The sequence below is a fragment of the Cyprinodon tularosa genome, unplaced genomic scaffold (genome assembly GCF_016077235.1).
Source record: "Cyprinodon tularosa strain WSP-4 unplaced genomic scaffold, ASM1607723v1 ctg614, whole genome shotgun sequence".
Lineage (NCBI taxonomy): Eukaryota > Metazoa > Chordata > Actinopteri > Cyprinodontiformes > Cyprinodontidae > Cyprinodon > Cyprinodon tularosa.
The window spans coordinates 285,397-308,520 of record NW_024039357.1 but is presented as its reverse complement, the minus strand read 5'-3'; the positions used below and the strand labels follow the sequence as shown (position 1 = coordinate 308,520).

The 23,124-nt window shown below is 44.4% G+C and overlaps 1 protein-coding gene across 1 annotated transcript; it reads right to left on the bottom strand.

The window, feature by feature from the left end:
• Positions 1-19,269: 19,269 nt before the first annotated feature.
• LOC119798231 (olfactory receptor 52K2-like) lies at positions 19,270-20,364 on the bottom strand. Its single transcript, XM_038307581.1, has one exon. The coding sequence runs from the start codon at positions 20,236-20,238 to the stop codon at positions 19,276-19,278; it is 963 nt and encodes a 320-aa protein (XP_038163509.1). The 5' UTR covers positions 20,239-20,364; the 3' UTR covers positions 19,270-19,275.
• Between the last annotated feature and the right edge of the window lie 2,760 nt (positions 20,365-23,124).

The window sequence follows — 23,124 nt, the reverse complement described above, 5'->3', positions numbered from 1 at the left end:
TCAATACTGGTTGTGGAGAGCCGGAGAGGCACACCCCCCAGAGCACTGAGTCCAGCCCTGGGAGTCCCAAAGCCCCAGGCGCCCAAAGGGACCCCAGAAGCGAAGGCACCAAGGCGGGGCAAGCCCCGGAAATCAGACCCCCACCAAGGGAGGAGGAGAGACAGCCACGAAGAAGCCCCCCAGCCACCGCCATGCCGGCGCCCCGGGGAGCCGCGGGGACGAGTCCGCGGGCCCCGCCGGCAGCCGGCCACCCCGAAGTAGGGCCGGGCACCAAACACCAGCCCCCCCACGGCACCGACCGAAATGCCCCAGCCCTACAGAGCACCGAAACACGCCCCGCCCCCCGGCACCAAGCCCCGGCGACCGGCCGCAACACCCACCGCGACCGCACCACCCAGGAAAAACACTCAGGCGGCCCCGCCCCCGGCCGGGGCCCACGCGCATCCACCGCGAACCGGCCGCGAGCGCCGCGGGACCCCCCCAAAACGCCCCCCCGGCCAAAAGCGCAGCCCCACCCCACCAAGACCGATGCCAACAGCGCGCAAAGAAACACACCGCGCACAGAATCAGCCCGAGAGCAGAAAAGCCGCCCGGCGCAAAACCGCAAGAAGAGCAGACCGCAGCCGGTGCAACCACCCCCCCCCAGCAGCCCGAGGGGCAGCACAAAGCCAGAGCGGAGCGAACCACGCCGCCCCCCCACCGGAAGAAGCCAAAGCAGCACAGCCATGTCCGCACCCCCCCCCCCCCCAAACCCCCCCACACCGCCCGCACCAGGCCCTGACACGCGGCCAGAGCAGCTCCGCCACCCAGGCCCCCCAACACGCGCCGGCCAGAGCCACTCCAAGAGAGCCACTCCAAGCCCCCACCCGCCCCGCAGCCCCACCCGCCGCGATCAGCGGGAACAGAGCAGCTCCGCCATGCCTCCAAGAGGGAAAACCCACCTGAATACCCAGCCAGCGCAGCCAGCCCGCCCACACCGGCCCCCCAACACCACCCCCGCCGGAGCCCCACACACCAGCGGCGCGCCGCCAGCAGGACCCCCACCCAGCAGGCCCGCTGCGACAGCGGACACCAGACACCGACCTGCCCGCAACCGCTCCCCTCCACCGAAGAAGAGAACCGGCCAGGAACCGGCATCGTAGCGAAGGCACCGGCACCGACACCGAAAATCCCCGAACAACAGCCAGCCCCACCCCGAAGCGGATCCAGTCTCAGTCCCCAGGGATCCGAGGCCCCAAGGGCACCCGATCCCCAGACAGGAGCCCCAGCAAAGCCCCAGCCGGCCGGGGCCAGCGGGGCTGGCCCCGGCCAGCCCCAACCTTGGAGAAAAAAAACAAAAAAACAAAAAGAACACACCATCTCAATCATGCCTTCCCTCCCTAGTGCCCCCACTCGTACCACAGAAAAAAAAAATTGAATAAAATAATAATAATAATAATAAATAAAGACAATAACAACGCGGACACACATTCACACATAACACTCACATCCAATAATACCAGGACCAAAAACCCGGCGACACCGGTGGTTTGTCCCGGGACTATCGGATGACCCCATAAGTGAACCTAAAATCCGGATGTGAGGGGAGGGAGGCGGCGACACCGCCACACCAACCCATCTCTTTCCTGCTTCAAGCCCGGCCCCCCACCCCGCACACGGACCGGACCACCCCCAGCAAGAGCCCCCCCGGGACCGGGGCCCACCCATCCCGCGCCGGCCACCCAACCAGAACCCCCCCCCCCCCCCCCCCCCCCCGGAAAAAAACAACAACAAAAAAACAAAAAAAAAAACGCTTCAACCAGGCACTTCATGCCCCTCCATCCAACCTTCTTTGGGGAGAGCATAGGTGACAGCCCCGCCACCGGCAGGCCACCTAGGCCCCGCAGCCAGCCCCAGCCAAAACCACGGACCAGGTGGCTTGCTCTTCCTCCAGGCCCCAGACTCCAGGCGGTAGCCGGAGAACAGGGGTGTTAGAAGACCCCGATCCTCACTGCGCCCGCTCGAATGTTGCGTGTTGTTGCGTGTTGCTCTCAGATGCAATTAAAACTGGGAGTACCAAGAGGGGGTGACCGGCACAGTCCACCCCCCCTCCAGGAGATAGACGGTGCCAGCACACCCCCCCCTTCGACAACCCTGAACCCTCAATGTCTAGATGCGAGAGGGGATGGAGGAGGCCGACCGTGGTGAGGCCCATAAAATAAGCCCCCCCCCGGTGGCCCTGACCCCCACCCCCCGAAAATGCCCTACATAGGTTGTGAAAATGATGTAGATGGAAGTGTCTAAAATGCAAAATAAAATTGGTGTGGGGGACGTCATCAGAAGGTGTGGCCCTCCAGTAACGACCCCTTCCCCAAAAACATACATGTGTGGCAGAGTGATGGAGCAGGCAGAGGGAGGATTTCGGGGATGGGGAGCAAAGGACTGGGGTGCTTACTGCACTCCCAGGGAGCCAGCTCCCCCGCTGACTCCAATAGGCACCCCCGTTCCCCGAGAGCCCCTCCAGAGAAGGGGGCCCCACCAGTTTCACCACCATAGCCCGGGGGCACGGGACCGGCAGCAGGACCCACCAGCCAGCCGGGCACGGAGCCGACACCACCACCCTCCCCCCGTCCTGTCCATCCAAAAAATAAAAAAAGAGAGAAAGAAAAAAAAAGAGAGAAAGAAAAAAAAAAAATAATAAATAAATAAATAAGTAAATGAATAAGGGGGGGACAACCCCAGCCGGCCAGCCCACGCGCAACACGCAGAGCCCCCACCCCGGACGAAGCCCCACCAGGGGGCAGCACGGACCAGGACCAAGACAGGGAGCCAGACCCGAAGCCCTTTAAAAATCTTCTTCCCACTATCACCACCCCCCACCCGCCCTCCGGAGATGTAATCCCTCCCCTACAATAACAATCAAGCTACTCACCACACAAGCGACAGAAGACATCCAGGCCGAGATCACACCTACTCCCCCTCCCTCCCCTTCCCCCACTTACAGAGTGCAAACCCGTGAGGGGGTAAGTTCTTGCCATAGGTGTTAATGTCCATGCCCCCCCCAGCCCAGCAGGCCCCGAGGCACCCCGGCACACCAGAGGCCGTGGCAGCAGGGGCAGACAGCCGGGCGTACACCGGCCCAGAACCCAAGCAGCACTCCCCACAGAACCCGAACCCCCGAAACCCCACCGGGGCCCCCGCCCAAGGGCAATGCGCCCCAGGGATCCCAGACCCCAGGACCCACCCCAGACCCACCCCACAGTAGGGTCGGGCAATGCCCAAAAACCCCCGGCGCCGGCGCCAGCACCCGCACCCCGACCCCGGCCCCCGAACGACTCCCCCCCGACACCGGTCCCACAGCACCAATCCGAAGAAGAAGAAAGCCACACAACACAGCAAAGCGCAAATCCCGAGCCCCACTCCAAGCCCCGACCCCCCCGCCCACACACAAAAAAATAAAATAAAAATCTCCCCCTCACTGAAGAAGAACGGCCGCAAACAAGCCAGTGCCCAACACCCACCGCCACACCACGAGGACCCCTCCACCCAGATGCTCCTCCCCAGAAAAGTCAACATGCCTGCCCTCCCAGGAGACAAGCAAGCCCGCCGAACAGGAACCCCCACGGCAGCGCACCGCCGGCATGCGGGGGCCCGAGCAGCCCCGACAGAAACAACACCGGAAGGCCGACATGGACGAACCGACGGCACCAACCAAGCCCCCAGGCGGATTCCCCCACCCAAAAACACAATGAAACCACCCCGCCCCCACCGACCACAGCAAACACAGCCGCAAGGCAAAGCAAAGGACAGAGCAGCCCCACCCGGTGTACGCCAGAGAGCCAGAGCAGCAGGGCCGCCCCAGCCGCCAGAAGCCGGCACAAGCAGCAAAAAGAAAGCAGCACGACCCACCCCGCTCCGGCCCCGCACCGCCCACAGGCCGCCGAGAGGAGGACGGCCACGCCGGCAACGGCCCGTCCCCCCCCCGCCGCCAAAAACCGAGCAATCCTCCACTCCCAAACCGCACACGATGCACCGCACCACGCGCCACCGGCACCCGCCCCCACAGAGCGAAGCCACACCCCGACCCGGGGGCACTCCAAAGGGACCCCCGACGCCCGCAACCAGCCCACAACAGACACACATGAACCCCGGCCACAGGCGCGACCACCCACGCACCCCCCCGGATGACGCAACCACGGCAAGCGCCATGGCCAACCACCGAAACCCGGCACCGGAAGACGAGGCACGCCCCGACGCCCCGCAGAGCAGAAGCACCCCGGCCAGCACCACAAAAGAATCGATGCCCGGCGCCCAGCCCCACCCATTAGCAGCACAGCTACCAGGCCAGTAGCCCACGTCCGCCACCACGGAACCCCCCAAGAGCACCGCATGCGGCCGCCGCAGGACCCCCCCGAGGCGCCCCAGACTCCGCCCCGACGGGGGCAACAGTCCCCGGGCCAGACCCGCCAGGCACCCCGCTCCGAGCACCCCCCCGAGCCCCCAGGACCCAAGGACCCCCGAACTAGCCCCCGCGCCCCACAAGACAAACCACATAGCCCCCCACTACACTAAGTGATGGAGCCGATCAAGGGAGCCCAGAGAGATCGGTCTGATGGGGATGCAGATGCTGTCTCAAGATTAATATGATCCAACAACAGATCTCTGTACTGATTGACGTTGAGTTTATCCTTACTTTTCCAATTCATGAGGATAGTTTTCTTTGCGATACATAATGCAGTGAATGCCAAGCAAACCGATTTATTTCCCATAGAGCTTCCCTCAAAGTCACCCAGCAAGCAAACTGAAGGGGAAATTGGGATTTTACAACCCAGGCACAGTGATAGATCCTTACATACCTGTACCCAGAATCTCTAAACCGGCGTGCATAACCATAACGCGTGAAAATAATTATGAAATTGATTGCCTGTGCACTGTGGACAGATGTTAGATTGCGCAAAACCCATCCTGAATAATCTTTGACCTGTATAGTGCACTCTGTGGAGGATTTTGTATTGTATTAATTGTAAATTGGGGTTTCTAGTCATGTTAAAAGTTCTTAGACATATCTGAGCCCAGATGTTTTGTTCAAAGCTGACTGATAAATCCTCCTCCCATTTAGTAATAGGAAGAGATATTGTATCATCCAGTTTAGTCAGTGTCCTGTATAACTTAGACAGTAGTTTGGGGGGGGTTAACTCTAGAAACTCTGATATTTTAGTTGGAATTATTAAACCTCCATCAATATGCTTAAATTTATTTCTAATTATAGCTTTGATTTGCTCATATTCTAAGAATTTATTTTTGTTAATGCCATATTGCAAGTTTAATCTAGCAAATGTGATAAACTCCGTACCTTCAAACAAATGATCCAGATATGTAATGCCTTTATTCTTCCAGTACGGAAAGTTTATCACATTATTGTTTTGTAGAATGTCAGGGTTATTCCAGATGGGTGTACGACTGCACGGGATAAGTGATGACTTCGTTAATTTTAGAAATTCCCACCATGCTGTCAGGGAAGAGATGATGTTAATATTTTTGAAACATGGGTGCCGTTTGATCTTAGAGCTAATAAACGGCAAATCTGAGATTACTATATTACTGCATATATCCTGTTCTGTGTCTATCCAGGGCTCATCTAAGGGATTATGTTTTATCCATTTAGAGATGTATTGTAATCTATTTGCTAAATAGTAGTGTTGGAAGTTAGGTAAATCTGTCTCTGTCTTTAGTTTTCTGTAGTGTTTTTAAGCTGATACGAGGGGGTTTGTCCTTCCAAAGAAATTTAGAGATGGAAGAATCTAGAGATTTAAACCATTCGGTTGATGGTTTATTTGGGATCATTGAAAATAGGTAGTTAATTCTGGGTAAGACCATCATTTTAATTGAGGCTACCCGACCCATAAGGGAGATCGGAAGCGATTTCCATCTTTCTAGGTCCTCTTCTATTTTCTTTAAAAGAGGGATGTGGTTGAGTTTTGGTAACTCAGCTAGTTTAGATGACACAGTAATTCCCAAATATTTGATATTTCCTGATTGCAATTGTAGACCCGAGGGATTCTGTAGAGAGCAATTAATTGGTAGTATTACAGATTTAGACCAATTTATAGAGTATTCTGAGACTTTTGAGAAAGATTCTAGTAAACTAATCACTTGAGAGAGGCAAGTGTTTGAGTGCTGGAGATAAAGTAATACATCATCTGCGTAAAGACTAATTTTATGCTCCATTTTCATGCCTTTTATACCTTTAATCATATTTGTTTGTCTGATTGTAGCAGCCAAAGGCTCAATAAAAATAGCAAAAAGTGAGGGGGAGAGTGGGCATCCCTGTCTGGTGCCCCTCTGGAGACAAAAGCTGGAAAATGTTTGATTATTTGTCCTGACACAGGCTGTTGGGAAGCTATATAATATTTTTAACCAATTTATAAAGGAATTGCCAAAGCCAAATTTATGTAGAGTAGCAAATAAAAATTTCCAGTTTACTCTATCGAATGCTTTTTCTGCATCTAAGGACAATAAATAGGATTTAAGATTTTTGCTGTAGGAATAATCTATTAAATTCAGCAGTCTGCGTGTGTTAGCAGCTGACTGCCTCCCTTTAATGAAACCAGTTTGATCTGGGTGGATTATGAGAGGAGTGACTTTATCTAATCGTTTTGCTAAAGCTTTACAGATTATTTTAATATCCACATTAATTAATGATATGGGACGATAGCTGGTCGGAAACATAGGATCTTTGCCTGGCTTAAGCAGGAGACTAATGGTGGCAGAATTCATATTAACTGGAAATTTGCCCTTATCTAGAGTTTCCTGCAGCATTCTGTGGAACGTTGGGGCCAGAATGTCTCAGAACTCTTTATAGAACTCAGTAGGGAACCCGTCTGGACCTGGCGCTTTATTATTTGGCATGTTTTTTAATGCTTCCTGAACTTCAGCTGTAGACAGCGGTGAGTCCAAGGTCGCTCTTTGACTCTCTGATAATTTAGGAAGAGTTATTTTATCCAGAAATCGCTTAATATCATTATCTGATGGATTTAACTGTGATGTGTATAAAGATTTATAGAAATCTCGGAAGGTATTGTTAATATCCTCCGGATCCTGTAATGTATTACCAATTGAATCTGTAACTGCAAATATAGTCGTTTTTTCTTTGTTTATTTTTAGCTGATTAGCTAAGAAGCTTCCTGACTTATTGCTATGTTCAAAGTTGTCAATTCGAAGTCTTTGAATTAAAAATGTATTTTGTTTTTCAATAAATTCGTTTAGTTCTAGTTTTATTTTATGGATTTCCCCTAATTTTTCCTCATCTAGCGAGCTTTCTAGTAACTTTATTTTTCCCTCTAATTCCTGGATCTTTTTTTGTTCAAACTTTTTTTTATGAGATGAGAATGAAATAATTTTACCTCTCATCACTGCTTTCCCTGCTTCCCATAGTATAGATGCTGATATTCCTGGTAAATCATTGCACACCAAGTATGATGCCCACTCTTCCTTGAAAAATTTGAGAAACTCTTCATCTTTAAGCAGTGACGTATTGAATCTCCAGCTCTTGTTTTGTGGGGCTATTTTTTTATTTATTAGGGTTAAAGTAACAGGAGCATGATCACTGACAGCAATAGGATGGATTACAGCATCTGAGACATCAGACAGCAGCGAGCTGCTGATTAGGAAATAGTCCAAACGAGAGTAAGAATGATGGACAATAGAAAAGAAAGTGTATTCCATTTTCAGAAATGAAAAATCATTTCTGAAAATGCTTTTTCATTTGAAATATAGTAACGATTTGCTTCCATACTAAAGGAGCTGCGGAGCCGCTACATCCACCGTCATGTTGACACCAGATTTATATTTGCAGTTTAATTTTAACTGTATTCTGGATCAAAAAATTAAACACGATTAATCAATCTAAATTATATTAAAGAATAAATAATAATCCTTTATCCAGCAGTAAATGTAATGCAATCTATGATTCAAGTGATTCTAGAAACCCCAAATTATATGAATATATGATGCAGGAAATGTTAAAATCTGGCGTTCTTCTTTTAAAATTTAGAAACTCCTTTTCTCAAAAAGATAAAGAAAACTGGTTACCAGATTTATTAATTAAAGATATGAGAGAGATAATATTTCCCTTTATTTGCCTCCTCTTAAATTCATAATAACATTTAAAATCCTCATACTCACATAGAAAGCATTAAATACTCAAGGTCCATCTAAATCAGAGATCTGATTTTTCCAATATTCCTAACTGAACATCTTGCTCTTAATCGGCAGGTTTAATTGTGAATAGAATTTCTAAAAGTAGAATGGTAGGCAGATGCTTTAGTCAATTTAATTTCTTTTATTAGGAACTAATTCACCACACGTTAATCCACAAACTGATCATGTATTCAGCGACAATGCTTTTAACAGGAAAAAACATCCAGCAGAACCAGACTCAGTGTAAGCAGTCTTCTGCGGAGGCTGACTGGGGTTCAAGGAGATAGAAGTGGGCGGACAGGGTTACTCAGACTGCAGTTGTTCCTTGGTGAATGGAGAAGCTGACTGCCACTCAGATTTTCTGCGATATTTGAACAGGCTGTGGTAAAGATGAAACCTTTACTCGGTGTGAAGCTCAAACGACCTCTTGGGGAAAGTGGATCCAAACTTCCTGTTTGGATTGAACGGAGAAGCTGACTGCCACTCAGATTTCCTGTGGTACTTGAATGGGCTGCGGTGCAGATGACACCTTTGCTCGGTGTGAAGCTCAAACGACCTCTTGGGGAAAGTGGATCCAAACTTCCTGTTTGGAACCCCAGCTCAGTTAGAAGCTCAGTTGATCCTTCCAGAAAGAGAAGGTTCAAACAAATCCAGTTAGCAGGATGACTTCCTGCTGAGAGGCAAAGACAAAAAAAAAAAAGTTAAGACTCAGGTTGACAAAAACTCAGTTTAACTCAGCAAAAGTCAGCTTGGCTAGAGTACCCAAAACTGGCAAACAAAAACTCAGGTTAGACTCTGCTAAACTAAGCATGGCTAGAGTACCCTGTATTGGCAAACACTCTGGCGTCGAGGTAGTGGCAGTCAGCAGCTTAAGAGCACTCCACAGATAATGAGCCAATGAGCTGCAGGTGTGCAGGGAGACCCAATGAGGACGGGGCACCACCTGGTGGAGGAGGAAAGGAAACAAAAACAGACCACACAAACTGGATACCTGACACAGAGTTTTTGAAAAATAAGCTGATAAGTGAATTTTTGCAATATGCTGATGAAGATTCTTAGTCATCCAGGTCATAGTCATTCCGTAAAAGTTTAAAAAACAATACAATATAGAATTTACACACTACTGGGCCTTTGTCTTTCCACAACCTATTTCAAATTCAGAGGTAATTTTTACACACAGAAGCATGGTTGTGCAATTGGATCTCCAATGTCACCAATTGTAGCCAATCTTTACATGGAAGAAATGGAAAAGAGAGCTTTAGACACTTTCAACGGAACACCACCAAACCACTGGTTTAGAATTGTGGATGACATAATCGTCAAAATCCAGCTAAAGGAAGTGGAATCTTTCACAAGACATATCAACTCTTTTTGACCATAACATCAAATTCACCAGAGAGGACAACAAACTACCCTTTCTGGACTGTCTGGTGAGCATGAAAGGATATGGAAGCCTAAACATTGTGTGTTTAGGAAACCTACTCACACAGACCAGTATTTTTTTTTTTTTTGACTGACACCACACACTGGAACACAAACTCTCAGTCATCAGAACCTTACAACACCGGGCAGAACATGTCCCTACTAAAACAGAAGGGAAGCACAAAAAACAGAAACACATCAAATATGCTCTCCACTGTGATATGAAAACTGTGGATATCGAAACTGGGCATTTACCAAATCAGCAAGGAAATCCAAAAGACACGAAACAGAAGACAGCGATGGGAAAATTAAATGCAAAAACATCACAATCCCTTACGTTGCTGGAGTCTCTGAAAAACTCAAGAGGATTTTCTCCAAACACAAAATCCCAGTACATTTACTGCATCCTAAAGATAAAACCCCCGACCGAATATGAGCGGAGTGGTATATGCTGTTCAGTGCAGCAAGGAATGATCTGATCTTTATGGAGAAACCAAACAACCTCTCCACAGACGCATGGCCCAACACAGAAGAGCGGCCTCCTCTGGACAAGACTCTGCGGTACATCTACACCTTGTGGACAAAGGACATTCCTTTGAGGACCAGAATGTTCACATTCTGGATAAAGAAAATAGGTGGGTTGAGAGGGGCGTGAAGGAAGCCATCAATGTTAAGAGAGAAAAAACAACTTAAAACAGAGGTGGTGGACTCAGATTCCAGCTTCCAAAAACTTACAATTCAGTTATAGACATGATCCCTTCCAGGTATCACCATAACGCCCGTCCCCCTCCCCATCACAGAGGAACAAAGCACCTCCTCTCTTCAGCTGGTGAACAATACCTCCTTTAACTACCGACCCTTAACAATCATAGACAGGTTTCAGGTATTACAGGAGACAATCCCCCCCTTTAACGACCAACCTTCAGAATCATAGACAGGTTTCAGTTATTACAGGCTAACAATGGAACCAAATGACCCACTCATCGGTTTCAATTTGCATGTTTCCAAGCAATACAAGGCCTTGTCTATATAAAGACTCAAACTCACTGCAGATCCAGACATTTGAATTGAGAAAGCTTCCTGGAGGGGAAGCGAAACATCTTCAAACCTTGGAAATCAAGTCCAGTGGACTGTTTTTTAAAGTTTTACGGAACTGATTAGCCAGTCACTTCATTTAGATGGGATTAAACCGATTTCAGATAATAAAGTGAAAAATCTTGATGTTGTTTTTGATCAGGACCTGTCATTTAAATCCCATATTTTTCCAGAAATTCCTTCTTTCATTTGAGGACTATTGCATGAATTAGAATTATCCTATCCAGGAGTGATGTTGAGACACTAGTCCTTCAAGGCTGGACTATTGTGATTCTTTACTATCAGGAAGTCCACAAACTGTAGTTAAAAGCCTTCAGCTGAACCAAAATGCTGCAGCCAGAGTTCTGATGAAAATTTAAAAGAGAGATCATATCTCTCCTATCCTGGCTTCTCTTCATTGGCTTCCTGTTAAATCCAGAATAGAATTTAAAATCCTTCTTCTCACATATAAAGCCTTAAATGGCCAAGCTCCATCTGATATCAGAGATCTGATTGTTCCTTATGTTCCTAAAAGAGCACTTCGCTCTCAATCTGCAGGTTTACTAGTGGTTCCTAGAATTTCTAAAAATAGAATGGGAGGCAGATCTTTTAGTTATCAGGCTCCGCTCCTGTGGAACCAACTACCAGTTTTAGTCCACGAGGCAGACACCCTGTCTACTTCTAAGGGTAGGCTTAAAACTTTAATTTTTGATAAAGCTTATAGTTAGAGTGGCTCAGGTTATCCTGACCGATCTCTATATTTATGCTGCTATAAGCTTAGACTTCTGGAGGACATAGGGACCCCCATTTCATCATTCTGCTTCATTCTATTTCTATTCTCCCACTCTGCAGAATCTGCTAGTTCAATCTCCAATGTTATTCTCTCTGCTCTTTATCATAGTACCTTTGCCTAGTCTGTTCCTATTTGGCAGTCACTCCATCCTGGAGAGAAATATCAGCTGTGCTGCTGCCATCAAGGCCTTTGTTTATAGATGTTGGAGATCAGCCTGTTTTCCAGTGTAGTCCTGTTTCTCTGACTGTGACTGGCTGGATGTGCTCTCTTCATCCTCTGACATGGGAGCTGGCTCGGAGCTTGTCTGCCTGGCTGTGTGTTTCCTGGATGGGGCCGCCTTTTACAGCTGCTTTTTGTATCTCTGGTTCTGTTTCCTTGAACCCCAGTCGGCCTCAGCAGATGGCCGCTCACACTGAGCCTGGTTCTGCTGGAAGTTTCTTCCTGTTCAAAGGGAGTTTTTCCTCTCCACTGTCACGACAAGCAAGTGTGAGGGATTGCATTTGAGTCAATGAGTCGATGCAATCAACTGGTTTTCCTCAAGTGCCTTGAGATTACAAGTGAAGCCAACCCACATGGGCTTATTCACAGTAGCCTTATTCAACAAATATAATTATTATGTAAGGGGTTAATATTTGTTTCAGGTCTTAATTTGAAGAAGAACAGACCCTTTCTTTCCCTCACTGTAAAAGAGCTGTAAAAGGTATATTTACAAACAAAATGTAAACATGATTAATCAATCTAAATTATATTAAAGAATAAATAATAATCCTTTATCCAGCAGTAAATGTAATGCCAGCTATGTTTCCAGTGATGCTAGAAACCCCAAAATATATGAATGTATGACGCAGGAAATTGTAAAATCTGGCATTCTTCTTTTAACATTTAGAAACTCCTTTTCTTAAAAAGTTAAAGAAAATTGGTTAAAAGATTCATTACTTAAAGAGTTATGGCCAGATTATACTAAGAGAGATAATATTTCCCTTATTTGCCTCCTCTTAAATTCATAATATAATTTAAAATCCTCCTTCTTATATAGAAAGCCTTAAATACTCAAGGTCCATCCATCAGGGATCTGATTTTTCCAATATTTTTAACGGAACATCTTGCTCTCAATCAGCAGGTTTACTTGTGAATAACATTTCTAAAAGTAGGATAGGAGGCAGATGCTTTAGTCCATTAAAATTCCATTTATTTGCAACTAATTCACAACACGTTAATCCCACAAACTGATCATGTATTCAGCGACAGTGCAGAGGAAAAGTCCCTCTTAACAAGAAGAAAAACCCCCAGCAGAACCAGGCTCAGTGTAAGCGGCCTTCTGCGGAGGCTGACTGGGGTTCAAGGAGACAGAAGTGGAAAAACAAAAGGAACACAGAAGCACCTATCGATAAATATTTTCTGTGTTAGAAATGGTAACTGAATACAAGGAAACAAACTTTTGAGCAGATGCACTCTGAGTAACTTTTCATTTAAAAAACTTTGAAAAAGAGCATGTTTAGGTATGGGTTGAACTAACCAATACTTTAGAATGGGAAAACAGAGATTGAATGAAACAGAATGACGAAAACTGGTCCTCGTGTCCTGCACCAGGCTTAGCCTAAAGCACTATATCAGGCTCCTCTCCTGTGGAACCAACTACCAGTTTTAGTCTAAGAGGTAGACAAACTGTCTACGTTTAAGACTAAGCTTGGGAATTTTCTTTTTGATAAAACTTGTCTGATAAAACCTGGCTGATAAAAAGTGGCTCAGGTTATCCTGAGCTAACTCTATAGGTATGCTGCTATAGGCTTAGACTGCTGGAGGAGATAAAGACCACTTTTTCTTACTTTCCTACATTGTCCTACTACTCTGTAGTTTTACATTACTCAAGTTCTTAAACCCTGTAGAGGAAAAAAAGGACCTGTATCTTTTATTGTTGTAACAATAATTTTGGGTTGAACTTTACAACCAGTTCCATTTTGGTTCTGCTGCAAGGTTGATCTCTTTAAAAAGTAGTTATTAATTTCCACTGTCGCTGCATGCTTGTGGAGAAGGAACATAGTAACGATTTTTCTCCTCTTATTAAACAAGTCGGGATGTGTTCAACAATTGCATTGAGCAGTTTGAAATCCCTTAAAGAAAAAACAACATAACTTGATCTGCAGTGAGTTTTGCCCACCTTTGGTGGTTGTTTTAGACTCTGTTTTTTGTTTCTTTCTGCTCCATATCAGCTGATTAACCCAATCTTTGTTGTCTCCAATATATACTCTCCATGTGCAAATTCTTCAATGCTGGTTCCTTGTTGTTGCTTGGTTCCCCATGTCTGTTTTCTCCTGATGCCTCCTGGTTTTTTGGTTTTGATTCCTGGATTTTGTTTCTGTTGCTGTTAACTTCATTAAAACTACAAGAACTTCCGTAAAAATTCAAAAAATATCCACTGGACTTGGTTTTCAAGATTTGAAGACGTTTCGCCACCTCTCCAGGAAGCTTTCTCAATTCAAATGTCTGGATCCGCTGTGAGTTTGAGTCTTATATAGACAACGCCTTGTATCGCTTGGAAACATGCAATGGAAACCGATGAATGGGTCGTTAGTTCCATCGTTAGCCTGTAATATCTGAACCTGTCTATGATTCTAGGCGATATTTTTTGAATTTTTACGGAATGACTATGACCTGGATGACTGACAACCTTCATCAGCAACCTACAAGAACGTATCTCTGCCTCCCTCATCTCTGCATTTGGGTCCTCAACCAACCTCCATGCTCATGTTGACAACAGATTTATATGTGCAGTTTAATTTTAACTATATTCAGGATCCAACTGGAAAGGCTCCTGTGGAAAGTATTTACCGAAAGGAGGATCATATGGTCATTTTTTTTAAGCTGACTGGGTAAATCACCAAGTGCCATCTACCTCCCATGTTGATATTTTTGTTTATCACAGCAGCTTTAGCAAATGTGGAGCATCACATTCTTAATTTGTTTTACAACTAGCAGAGTTATTAACTGATAAATGAAATTTTTACCAATTCCAGTTGGGAGTGACACGCAAACATTGTTGCCATGTTTTTTTTCTTTCAGCCTGGTGGCGTTTCTGGTTGATGTCATACACGTCCCTGCATTTCCTTGGCTCTATACATATCTGTATTTAAGGCTAATGCATCTTTTGGCTTCTGGCAAGATGTTTTCTCTTGGTGTGACAGTGGTGTTGGATGGAGGAGTTTCTCCTGCAACCGGAGGGTTGTCAGTTTAGGACCCGGTTTTCCGTATGGTTGTGGCATTGTGCAAGACACTTCAGCCAAATTGCATACTAATGGTGGTCAGAGGGAATGGTGGTGACAGTGTACGGCAGCCTCACTTCTGTCAGTGAGCCCCAGGGCAGCTGTGGCTACAATCCAGCTTGCCATCTTCAGTGTGTGCGTGAATGGGTGAATGATTAAATGTTGTTTAAATTGCTTTGGTCATGTCTGCTAATTTGAAAAAGTACGATATACTTACAGGCCATTTACCATTTCCCAGGAATTTGTGAAGTCACAAATGTGGTGACTATTCATCTTGCTGGAAAGGGAAGGTTGTGAGGCGTTGAGTAGAATGAGATCCATTCTTCCTAATATTTCATGAATAGTAACAGTGTTTCCTTACTGATTTGATGAAAGATCTATTAGATCTCTGCTGCAGCTGGGAGAATAGGGCCACTCTTTACCCCATCCAGACAGTATCTTGCTCACGACCAAAATCTAATAAATTGGCAAAGATTCTCAAAGGAGTAAATCATGATAATCTAATTAAAATGAAAATAACTGCAATTGAGGAAAAAGTTAAAACGATCAAATATGCTCCGTTTAACATAAGATCTTTCCTCTAAAAGTCTGCTAGTTAATGACTTGATTTGTGATAATCAAATTGATTTATGTTGCCTTACAGAAAACTGGATGCAGCAAGAGGATTATGTAAGTATTAATGAGTCTGACTTACTGATTACTCCCCAGGCAGTTAATACTTACAACTCTTTTAAACATTTAACCCTTAATTTCCCTCATCCAAATTGCAAAGCAGAAAACCTCTTCTTTTTGTAACTTTGTATCGTCCACCAGGTCTTTACTCTGAATTTTAAGACGAGTTTTCAGAGTTCATTTCTAATTTGGTATTATATAATGATAGGGTCATTATAGTGGGAGATTTTAACATCTATGCTGACACTGAAGGCGATAGTTTAAGAGCAGCCTCTAATGCCATCTTAGACACTATTGGCTTTATTCAAAATGTGAATAGTCCCACACATGCTCATCTTCATACTTTGGATTTTGTGCTGACATACGGCATAGAATGTGAGGAAATAACAGTATTTCCTCACAACCCTGTCCTCTCTGACCACTTTCTAATAACTTTCAAGATTACTTTAACAGAGTTCTCCTCCCCGAAAAAGAAGGTTACATTTTAGCAGATCATTATCAGATAGTTCAGTTATAAATTTTAAAAAATCAGCTTCACTTTCTGTCTCCTCTGTGTCGCTGAGCAGTTCTGCAGAGTGCAAAAGCTTTATTCCCCATCACAGGTTGATGATTTTGTTGAGGGGGTTGCTAGTTCTCTGCGTACTGCCTCAGACAATGCAGCTCCTTTGAAAATGAAAACCATTCGAAATAGAAAGCTGCCTCCTTGGTTTAATGCAGAGCTGCGCACTTTGAAGCAAAATGCTAGGAAACTGGGGAGAAAATATCGCTCCAAAGGCCAGCGGGAGTCCTTCCTAGTCTGGAAAAATAGTTTACTGCTGTATAAGAGGACCCTTTGTAAAGAAAGAGCGGCATATTTCTCCTTATTAATAGAGAAAAGTAAGAATAATCCTAGATTTCTTTTTAATACAGTTGCCAAACTCAGCCAGAGTCATAGCTTAGTTGAACCGCCCATTCCACCTTCTCTTAGCAGTAAGGATTTTATAGGATTCTTTATAAATAAGATTGATCCGCGATTGGTTTGTCTCTGGAGGGTGGGGCAGCATCTGAGGTAGTCATGGAATCTGAACCGGGTTTAGACTGCTTTGATCCAGTTGAACTCTCAGAGTTAGAAAAACTATTGTCTTCATCTAAGCCTTCAACTTGTATGTTAGATCCAGTTCCAACCAGGTTATTTAAGGAGGTATTCCCTTTGATCTCCTCCTCCATTTTAGATGTGATTAATCTATCTCTGTTACAGGGATATGTACCTAAGGCTTTTAAGGTTGCTGTAATTAAACCTCTGCTTAAGAAGCCGTCTCTTGACCCAGATGACTTGGTTAATTATAGACCTATATCCAATCTTCCTTTTTTATCTAACATTCTTGAGAAAGTAGTTGCCAGACAAGTGTGCAATTACTTACACCAAAATGAACTTTTTGAAGAGTTTCAGTCTGGCTTTAGAGCTCATCATAGCACTGAAACAGCTCTGGTGAAAACCACTAATGATATTCTCATGGCCTCAGATAATGGACTTGTATCTGTGCTCGTCCTGTTGGATCTCAGTGCTGCATTTGATACAGTTGACCATAATATTCTTTTCGAAAGACTTGAATATTTTGTTGGAATTAACGGAACAGCACTAGACTGGTTTAAATCTTATCTATCTGATCGAATTCAGTTTGTTCATGTTAATGATAGATCTTCAACATGATCAAAGGTTACCTGTGGAGTACCACAGGGATCAGTGCTAGGACCAATTCTCTTTACTTTTTATATGCTCCCGATTGGTAGAGTTAATAGACAGCATGGGGTTAATTTTCACTGTTATGCTGATGATACCCAGCTATATCTGTCTATAAATCCAGATGAAGCTAACCCATTACATAGATTACAGGCATGTCTTGAAGACATACAAACCTGGATGACTCTTAACTTTCTGCTTCTGAATGCAGACAAAACTGAAATTATAATCTTTGGACCAGAGTCTCTGAAAAAGAAACTGATTAGCCAGTCACTTCATTTGGATGGGATTAAACTGATTTCAGATAATAAAGTGAAAAATATTGGTGTTGTTTTTGATCAGGACCTGTCATTTAAATCCCATATCAAAGAGGTTTCTAGAATTTCCTTCTTTCATCTGAGGAATATTGCAAAATTGAGAAATCTCCTGTCCAGGGGTGATGCTGAAAAACTAGTCCATGCATTTGTTACTTCAAGGCTGGACTATTGTAATTCTTTACAATCAGGAAGTCCACAAACTGTAGTTAAAAGCCTTCAGCTGATCCAAAATGCTGCAGCCAGAGTTCTAATGAAAATTAAAAAGAGAGATCATATCTCTCCTATCCTGGCTTCTCTTCATTGGCTTCCTGTTAAATCCAGAATAGAATTTAAAATCCTCCTTCTCACATATAAAGCCTTAAATGGCCAAGCTCCATCTGATATCAGAGATCTGATTGTTCCTTATGTTCCTAACAGAGCACTTCGCTCTCAATCTGCAGGTTTACTAGTGGTTCCTAGAATTTCTAAAAATAGAATGGGAGGCAGATCTTTTGGTTATCAGGCTCCTCTCCTGTGGAACCAACTACCAGTTTTAGTCTGCGAGGCAGACACCCTGTCTACTTTAAGGCTAGGCTTAAAACTTTCCTTTTTGATAAAGCTTATAGTTAGAGTGGCTCAGGTTATCCTGAGCTATCTCTATAGTTATGCTGCTATAGGCTTAGACTTCAGGAGGACATAGAGACCCCCATTTCATCATTCTGCTTCATTCTCTCTCTATTCTCCCACTCTGCAGAATCTGTTAGTTCAATCTCCAAAGTTATGCTCTCTCTGTTTTTTCTCATAGTAGCTTCATCTGGTTTGTTCCTATTTGGCTGTGACACCATCCTGGAGAGAAATATCAGCTGTGGTGCTGCCACCAACACCTTTGTTTATAGATGTTGGAGATCGGCCTTTTTTCCAGTGCAGTCCTGTTTCTCTGACTGTGACTGGCTGGATGTGCTCTCTTCATCCTCTGACATGGGAGTTGGCTCAGAGCTCGTCTGCCTGGCTGTGTGTTTCCTGGATGGGGCCGCCTTTTACAGCTGCTTTTTGTGTCTCTGCTTCTGTGTCCTTAAACCACAATTGGCCTCTGCAAATGGCCGCTCACACTGAGCCTGGTTCTGCTGGAGGTTTCTTCCTGTTAAAAGGGAATTTTTCCTCTCCACTGTCACGACAAGCAAGTGTGAGGGATTGCATTTGAGTCAATGAGTCGATGCAATCAACTGGTTTTCCTTAGATAGAAAACTTTAAATCAATCTGACTGGATGACCTGGTTGAACTGTAAAGTGCCTTGAGATGACATGTGTTGTGAATGGAGCTATAGAAATAAACTGAACTGAATTTAATTAACCTGTTCTGAGAATAGAGCAGTGAAGCCAACTCATTAGCTTTATTCAACAAATATAATTATTATGTAAGGAGTTAATATTTGGTTTAGGTTTTAATTTGCAGAAGAACAGACATGCAGCACAAGACCCTTTCTTTCCCTCACTGTAAAAGAGCTGTAAAAGGTGTATTTACAGACAAAATGTAAACATGATGAATCAATCTAAATTATATTAAAGAATAAATAATAATCCTAGCAGCTTTCTTCAGCATTTTCATGTTGACACAGAGATAGTAATGTCTTTCCTAAATAAATTCTTTGTTTTGTTTTTCATAATGAACAAAAAGGGATCATAAAAAAGACGTTATTCTTAAAATGACCACAGATATTACTTGTAAGTTATAAATTAAAAAAATTTGGTTTGCTAGACATAGTTAAGACCTGAGGTTGTGGTATCGTTAACACCGTAGAGACCCTCAAAAAGCTACTGTTTGAGAGGTGGAAAAACAAAACAAAACAAAAAAAACTCTCAGCTATTTTTTATTCTTGAAACAATCAAAACATTTCAGGAACAGATTTTTACACAAATTGCGTATTTTGGACACGTTCAGGCCATACATCACAGGGTTAAAGAGCGAAGGAAACGTCAGAAAGTACAGAGATAACAGTATTTGAAGCACCCGGGGAACGCTGCTCATGTTAAACCTGCTCTGGATTATTTCAAACACACATCCAACGCAGAAGTTAATGATAGAGGCCAGGTGAGGGGTGCAGGTGCCAACTGCTTTCTGTCGGGTCTGTTTGGACCCAGAAAAACATACCTTCAAAATCCTCATGTAGGTGTAGAGAATCAAACATACTGGAAGAAAAACGCTGAGAGCAGTGCTGATAAGGCCATAAATGTTATTCACTGTGGTATCAGAGCAAGCCAGTTTAACTATAGAGTAGTTGTTGCAGTAAACTTTGTTTATGATGCTTCCACAAAGCTGTAGAGAGAAACTTAAAGATGTCATTATTATTACCAGGAGAAAGGCAGCAAACCATGAAGCTGAAGTAAGAACAGAGATCCTCTTCGCTCTCATCACTGCCTTATATCGCAGCGGGTAGCAGATAGCCACATAACGGTCATAGGACATGACAGCTAAGATGAAGAACTCCACAGTTACATAGCTGTGGATACAGAAGATCTGCAGGAAACAGAGAGGAGCAGCAATAGCGTGAACATTGGAGAGTATCTGAACTAGCAGGAGGGGAAACAAGGCTGTGCTGCCATACAGCTCATTCACAAATAGGCTGCACAGAAACATGTACATGGGTTCATGTAGGCTCCTGTTCACACAGATTACCACGATCAGCACGATGTTAGAACCAATGATCAGAACATAGAGACACAGGACGACAAGGAAGAACAAGTATTTCAACAGCTTGGTGTCAAAGTAAGCCCCTAAAGTCAAAAATAAAACCTGTGTCGAGTTCATAATGATTATTTGCTGCATATAGAGTTCAGCTGGTTTGAAAAAACTAGAATTAAAACAGACACTTCCTTTCCTGCTTAAACTGGTATTAACAACCTTTACCTCTCAAACAGTCAGAGTCAGTCTAACCAGACAGACTCTGTGGCTCATGACATGATGAGCAGCCGAGTCCTGTGGGCCTACAATCTGCAGCCTTTAATCCCTTCCATTTTTTTCCACATTAGCAGACTGATGCAATCTTTAAAGATAATTACAGTTTAGCTCTGATTCTGAAAAAAACTTTAGATTGGGTTAAGCGAAATAAAAACCATAATAGATTATTTTAAGGATCTTCATTCCATCCCTATAAAAATATAAAAAAATCAGGTCCCATATTAAAAACCTAAATTCATATATTTTATAGGGGGAAGCGGGTGGCCTAGTGGTTAGGTCATTACGCTCAGAATCCAGAACTTCTGAGTTAAAGCCCCACTCCCACAGACTCCCATTCTTGGTCCCTGAGCAAGACCCTTAACCCCACTCTGCTCCCTGGCGGCTGTACAATGTTAGTCCACTGCTCCCCGAGGGGATGGGTTAAATGCAGAGAGTTCATTTTGTTGCTATGTACTTCTGACAGTTTCATTACCATAAAAGCTGAAAAAGTTGTATAACCAATTCATTATTCACAGAATGAAGTAATTGCTGTCTTTAATCATAAAAAAGAAAATGTGATATTCACTCTCTGCATTTGACGAATCCCCTTTGGAAGCAGTGGGCTGCCATTGCGTGTTCCCCAGGGAGCAGTGTGGGGATAAGGCTCTTTCTCAGGAACCCAGAATGGATAATGTGGGGATTGAACCAGCTAATTGCATTGATTGAAAAGGGGCCCTGCCTGATTCTGGTATCGCTGCAACACTACTTATATGTTTTAGTTCACCTTCAACTTTTACACGCATCCAAACCAGGCAGAAGAACAGACAGTCATCTCCAGTGTGAGATCAATCAAGTTCAATTATTATTATTCTTTCAGATGGAAAGCATAAATTTATTTTAAAAAATAAATTCTAAAATTAAAAGATTAAGTACATTAGTCTTTATTTTAGTTATTGCTAATTCCACTTTTAATCACTTGGTGCATGTTGTTAACCTGACTCCGCCAGATGTATTTGCTCCGCATATCTATCTGGAAACCTTCCGTAGAAGTAATTGGGAAGGGGCGAAAATACTGGTTAGCTGATTGGCCTATGTTGGTGATAGACGGGCCAAATAAACCAATCAGATCAACGAAGCATATGACGTACTAAGAGAGCAACGACGAAAACACAACCACAAGCCAGGCTACTCTTGCCGAAACCAGTCGGGAGAAGAGCAAAAACATCTTTTCCTCTGAGAAAAGCCTCCAGAGCAGTGTTTTGCTCTTCTTTCAGTGAAAAAATACTCTGTAATTCTTGCTCGATAAACTTGCTCGATAGCCACGCTACAGCTAGTTTCATCGGCTGAAGCCGCCATGTTCTTTAGACTAAACTGTCGCGCTTCTTGTTGCGTCACACCTCAACCCGCCTCAAAGCCAACGCTGATTGGACGTTCGTTTGGTGAACGGCTCCAAATTTTCTTTAACGGAGAGTAGCCAGACTGATTTGCAAGTGAAACCTTGAAAGCTCGCGTGAACAGGATGGTCTCACGAGGCTAGCATGTTGTTGCTCTACTGTAGAAATGGTTCTGTACCTTCTCCCAAATGCTATACTTCCCCTGAAGCACCAGCAGGAGGTAGTCCCTCTCTGCGCCGCCTTTACTCTTCCTTTTACTATGTTAGAAGACCGAGTCCATTGCTTCTTATCCTCAATTGCACCGCTCGCTAGCTATGTACATCACAGTAGCCGGCACCAGACACACGTCACACATCCCTTCCTCCAAACGCTGCTGTCTGTGTGGTTGATACGGACTACTGGAGGGTTAATAGTACAGCCATGATCTTTCCTGGCAATCCTTTCAACCTTAAAACTAACAATATGGATCTAAAATTCAAATCAGATTTTGGGAGTCTAGGGCAAACATAGACTTTTCAAGCCAAACTGAGCTGATTTTGGCCTCTTCACCTGATCCAGACAAACAGTTAATGATACAGCCATAATTTTTTTTTGGCAATCATTTTAACCTTAAAACTCATATGCTACTGGCCTAAGTGGTCTGATCTGCCTCTCTGACAGACGTGCCGCCACTGCACCAGTAGACTTTAAAAGAAAAGAGAGCAAGACGCAGGCCAATCACAGGCCTCCACGTCGGGAATCCGGGTAGGGTCTAACCACGAGCTGGTAAGCTGCATGGCCTCTTTCCTACCACTGCTGCATGTCTGATCACACCATCACGCTGGTTTAGTGTTGATGATATCACCAGTGCGACAGAAATCTGAAAAGAAAACAATTGAGAGCAACATGTAAGGAAGCCAGGGGGTAGTAAATATGCTTTATTGTTTTTCTCTTTTATCTGTCCAGATCTCTCTCACCTGAGCTGCTCCATGTTTATCAAATGTAAACAGGGTGGTTTCGGCTTTTTAGAACAGACGTGGCTGGAACAGTCTGTTGATGTCCATATGTTGCACTCAATGGTATCACCTCAATTAGCGTGTCAACCTGGTTCTGGTGTTCCCACAGCATGCCGATCAGAGCCTACGCAATTTTAACGCAGGTTGCTTGCTGAGTCGTTTGACCCTGGTAAACATGCGTCAGTGAGCTGTTCCCACTTCCAATAAAAGCCGATTGTTCCAGGGTTTAGACAGGTTTTTCGGCCAGTGGGAATAGGGTATACATTTTTTGCATTGGAAATGTAACCATCAATTTGTTGTCTAAATCCATTCATGGTAGAGGGTTTGTTGAGGAGGGGCTTCTTATTTCCAGTGGTCATTGGGAATGTGGCTATTGTCATGATTGA

Coding starts and splice junctions, on each gene's coding strand:
- LOC119798231 (XM_038307581.1), bottom strand. CDS start 20,238: ATGCAGCAAATAATCATTATGAACTCGACACAGGTTTTATTTTTGACT.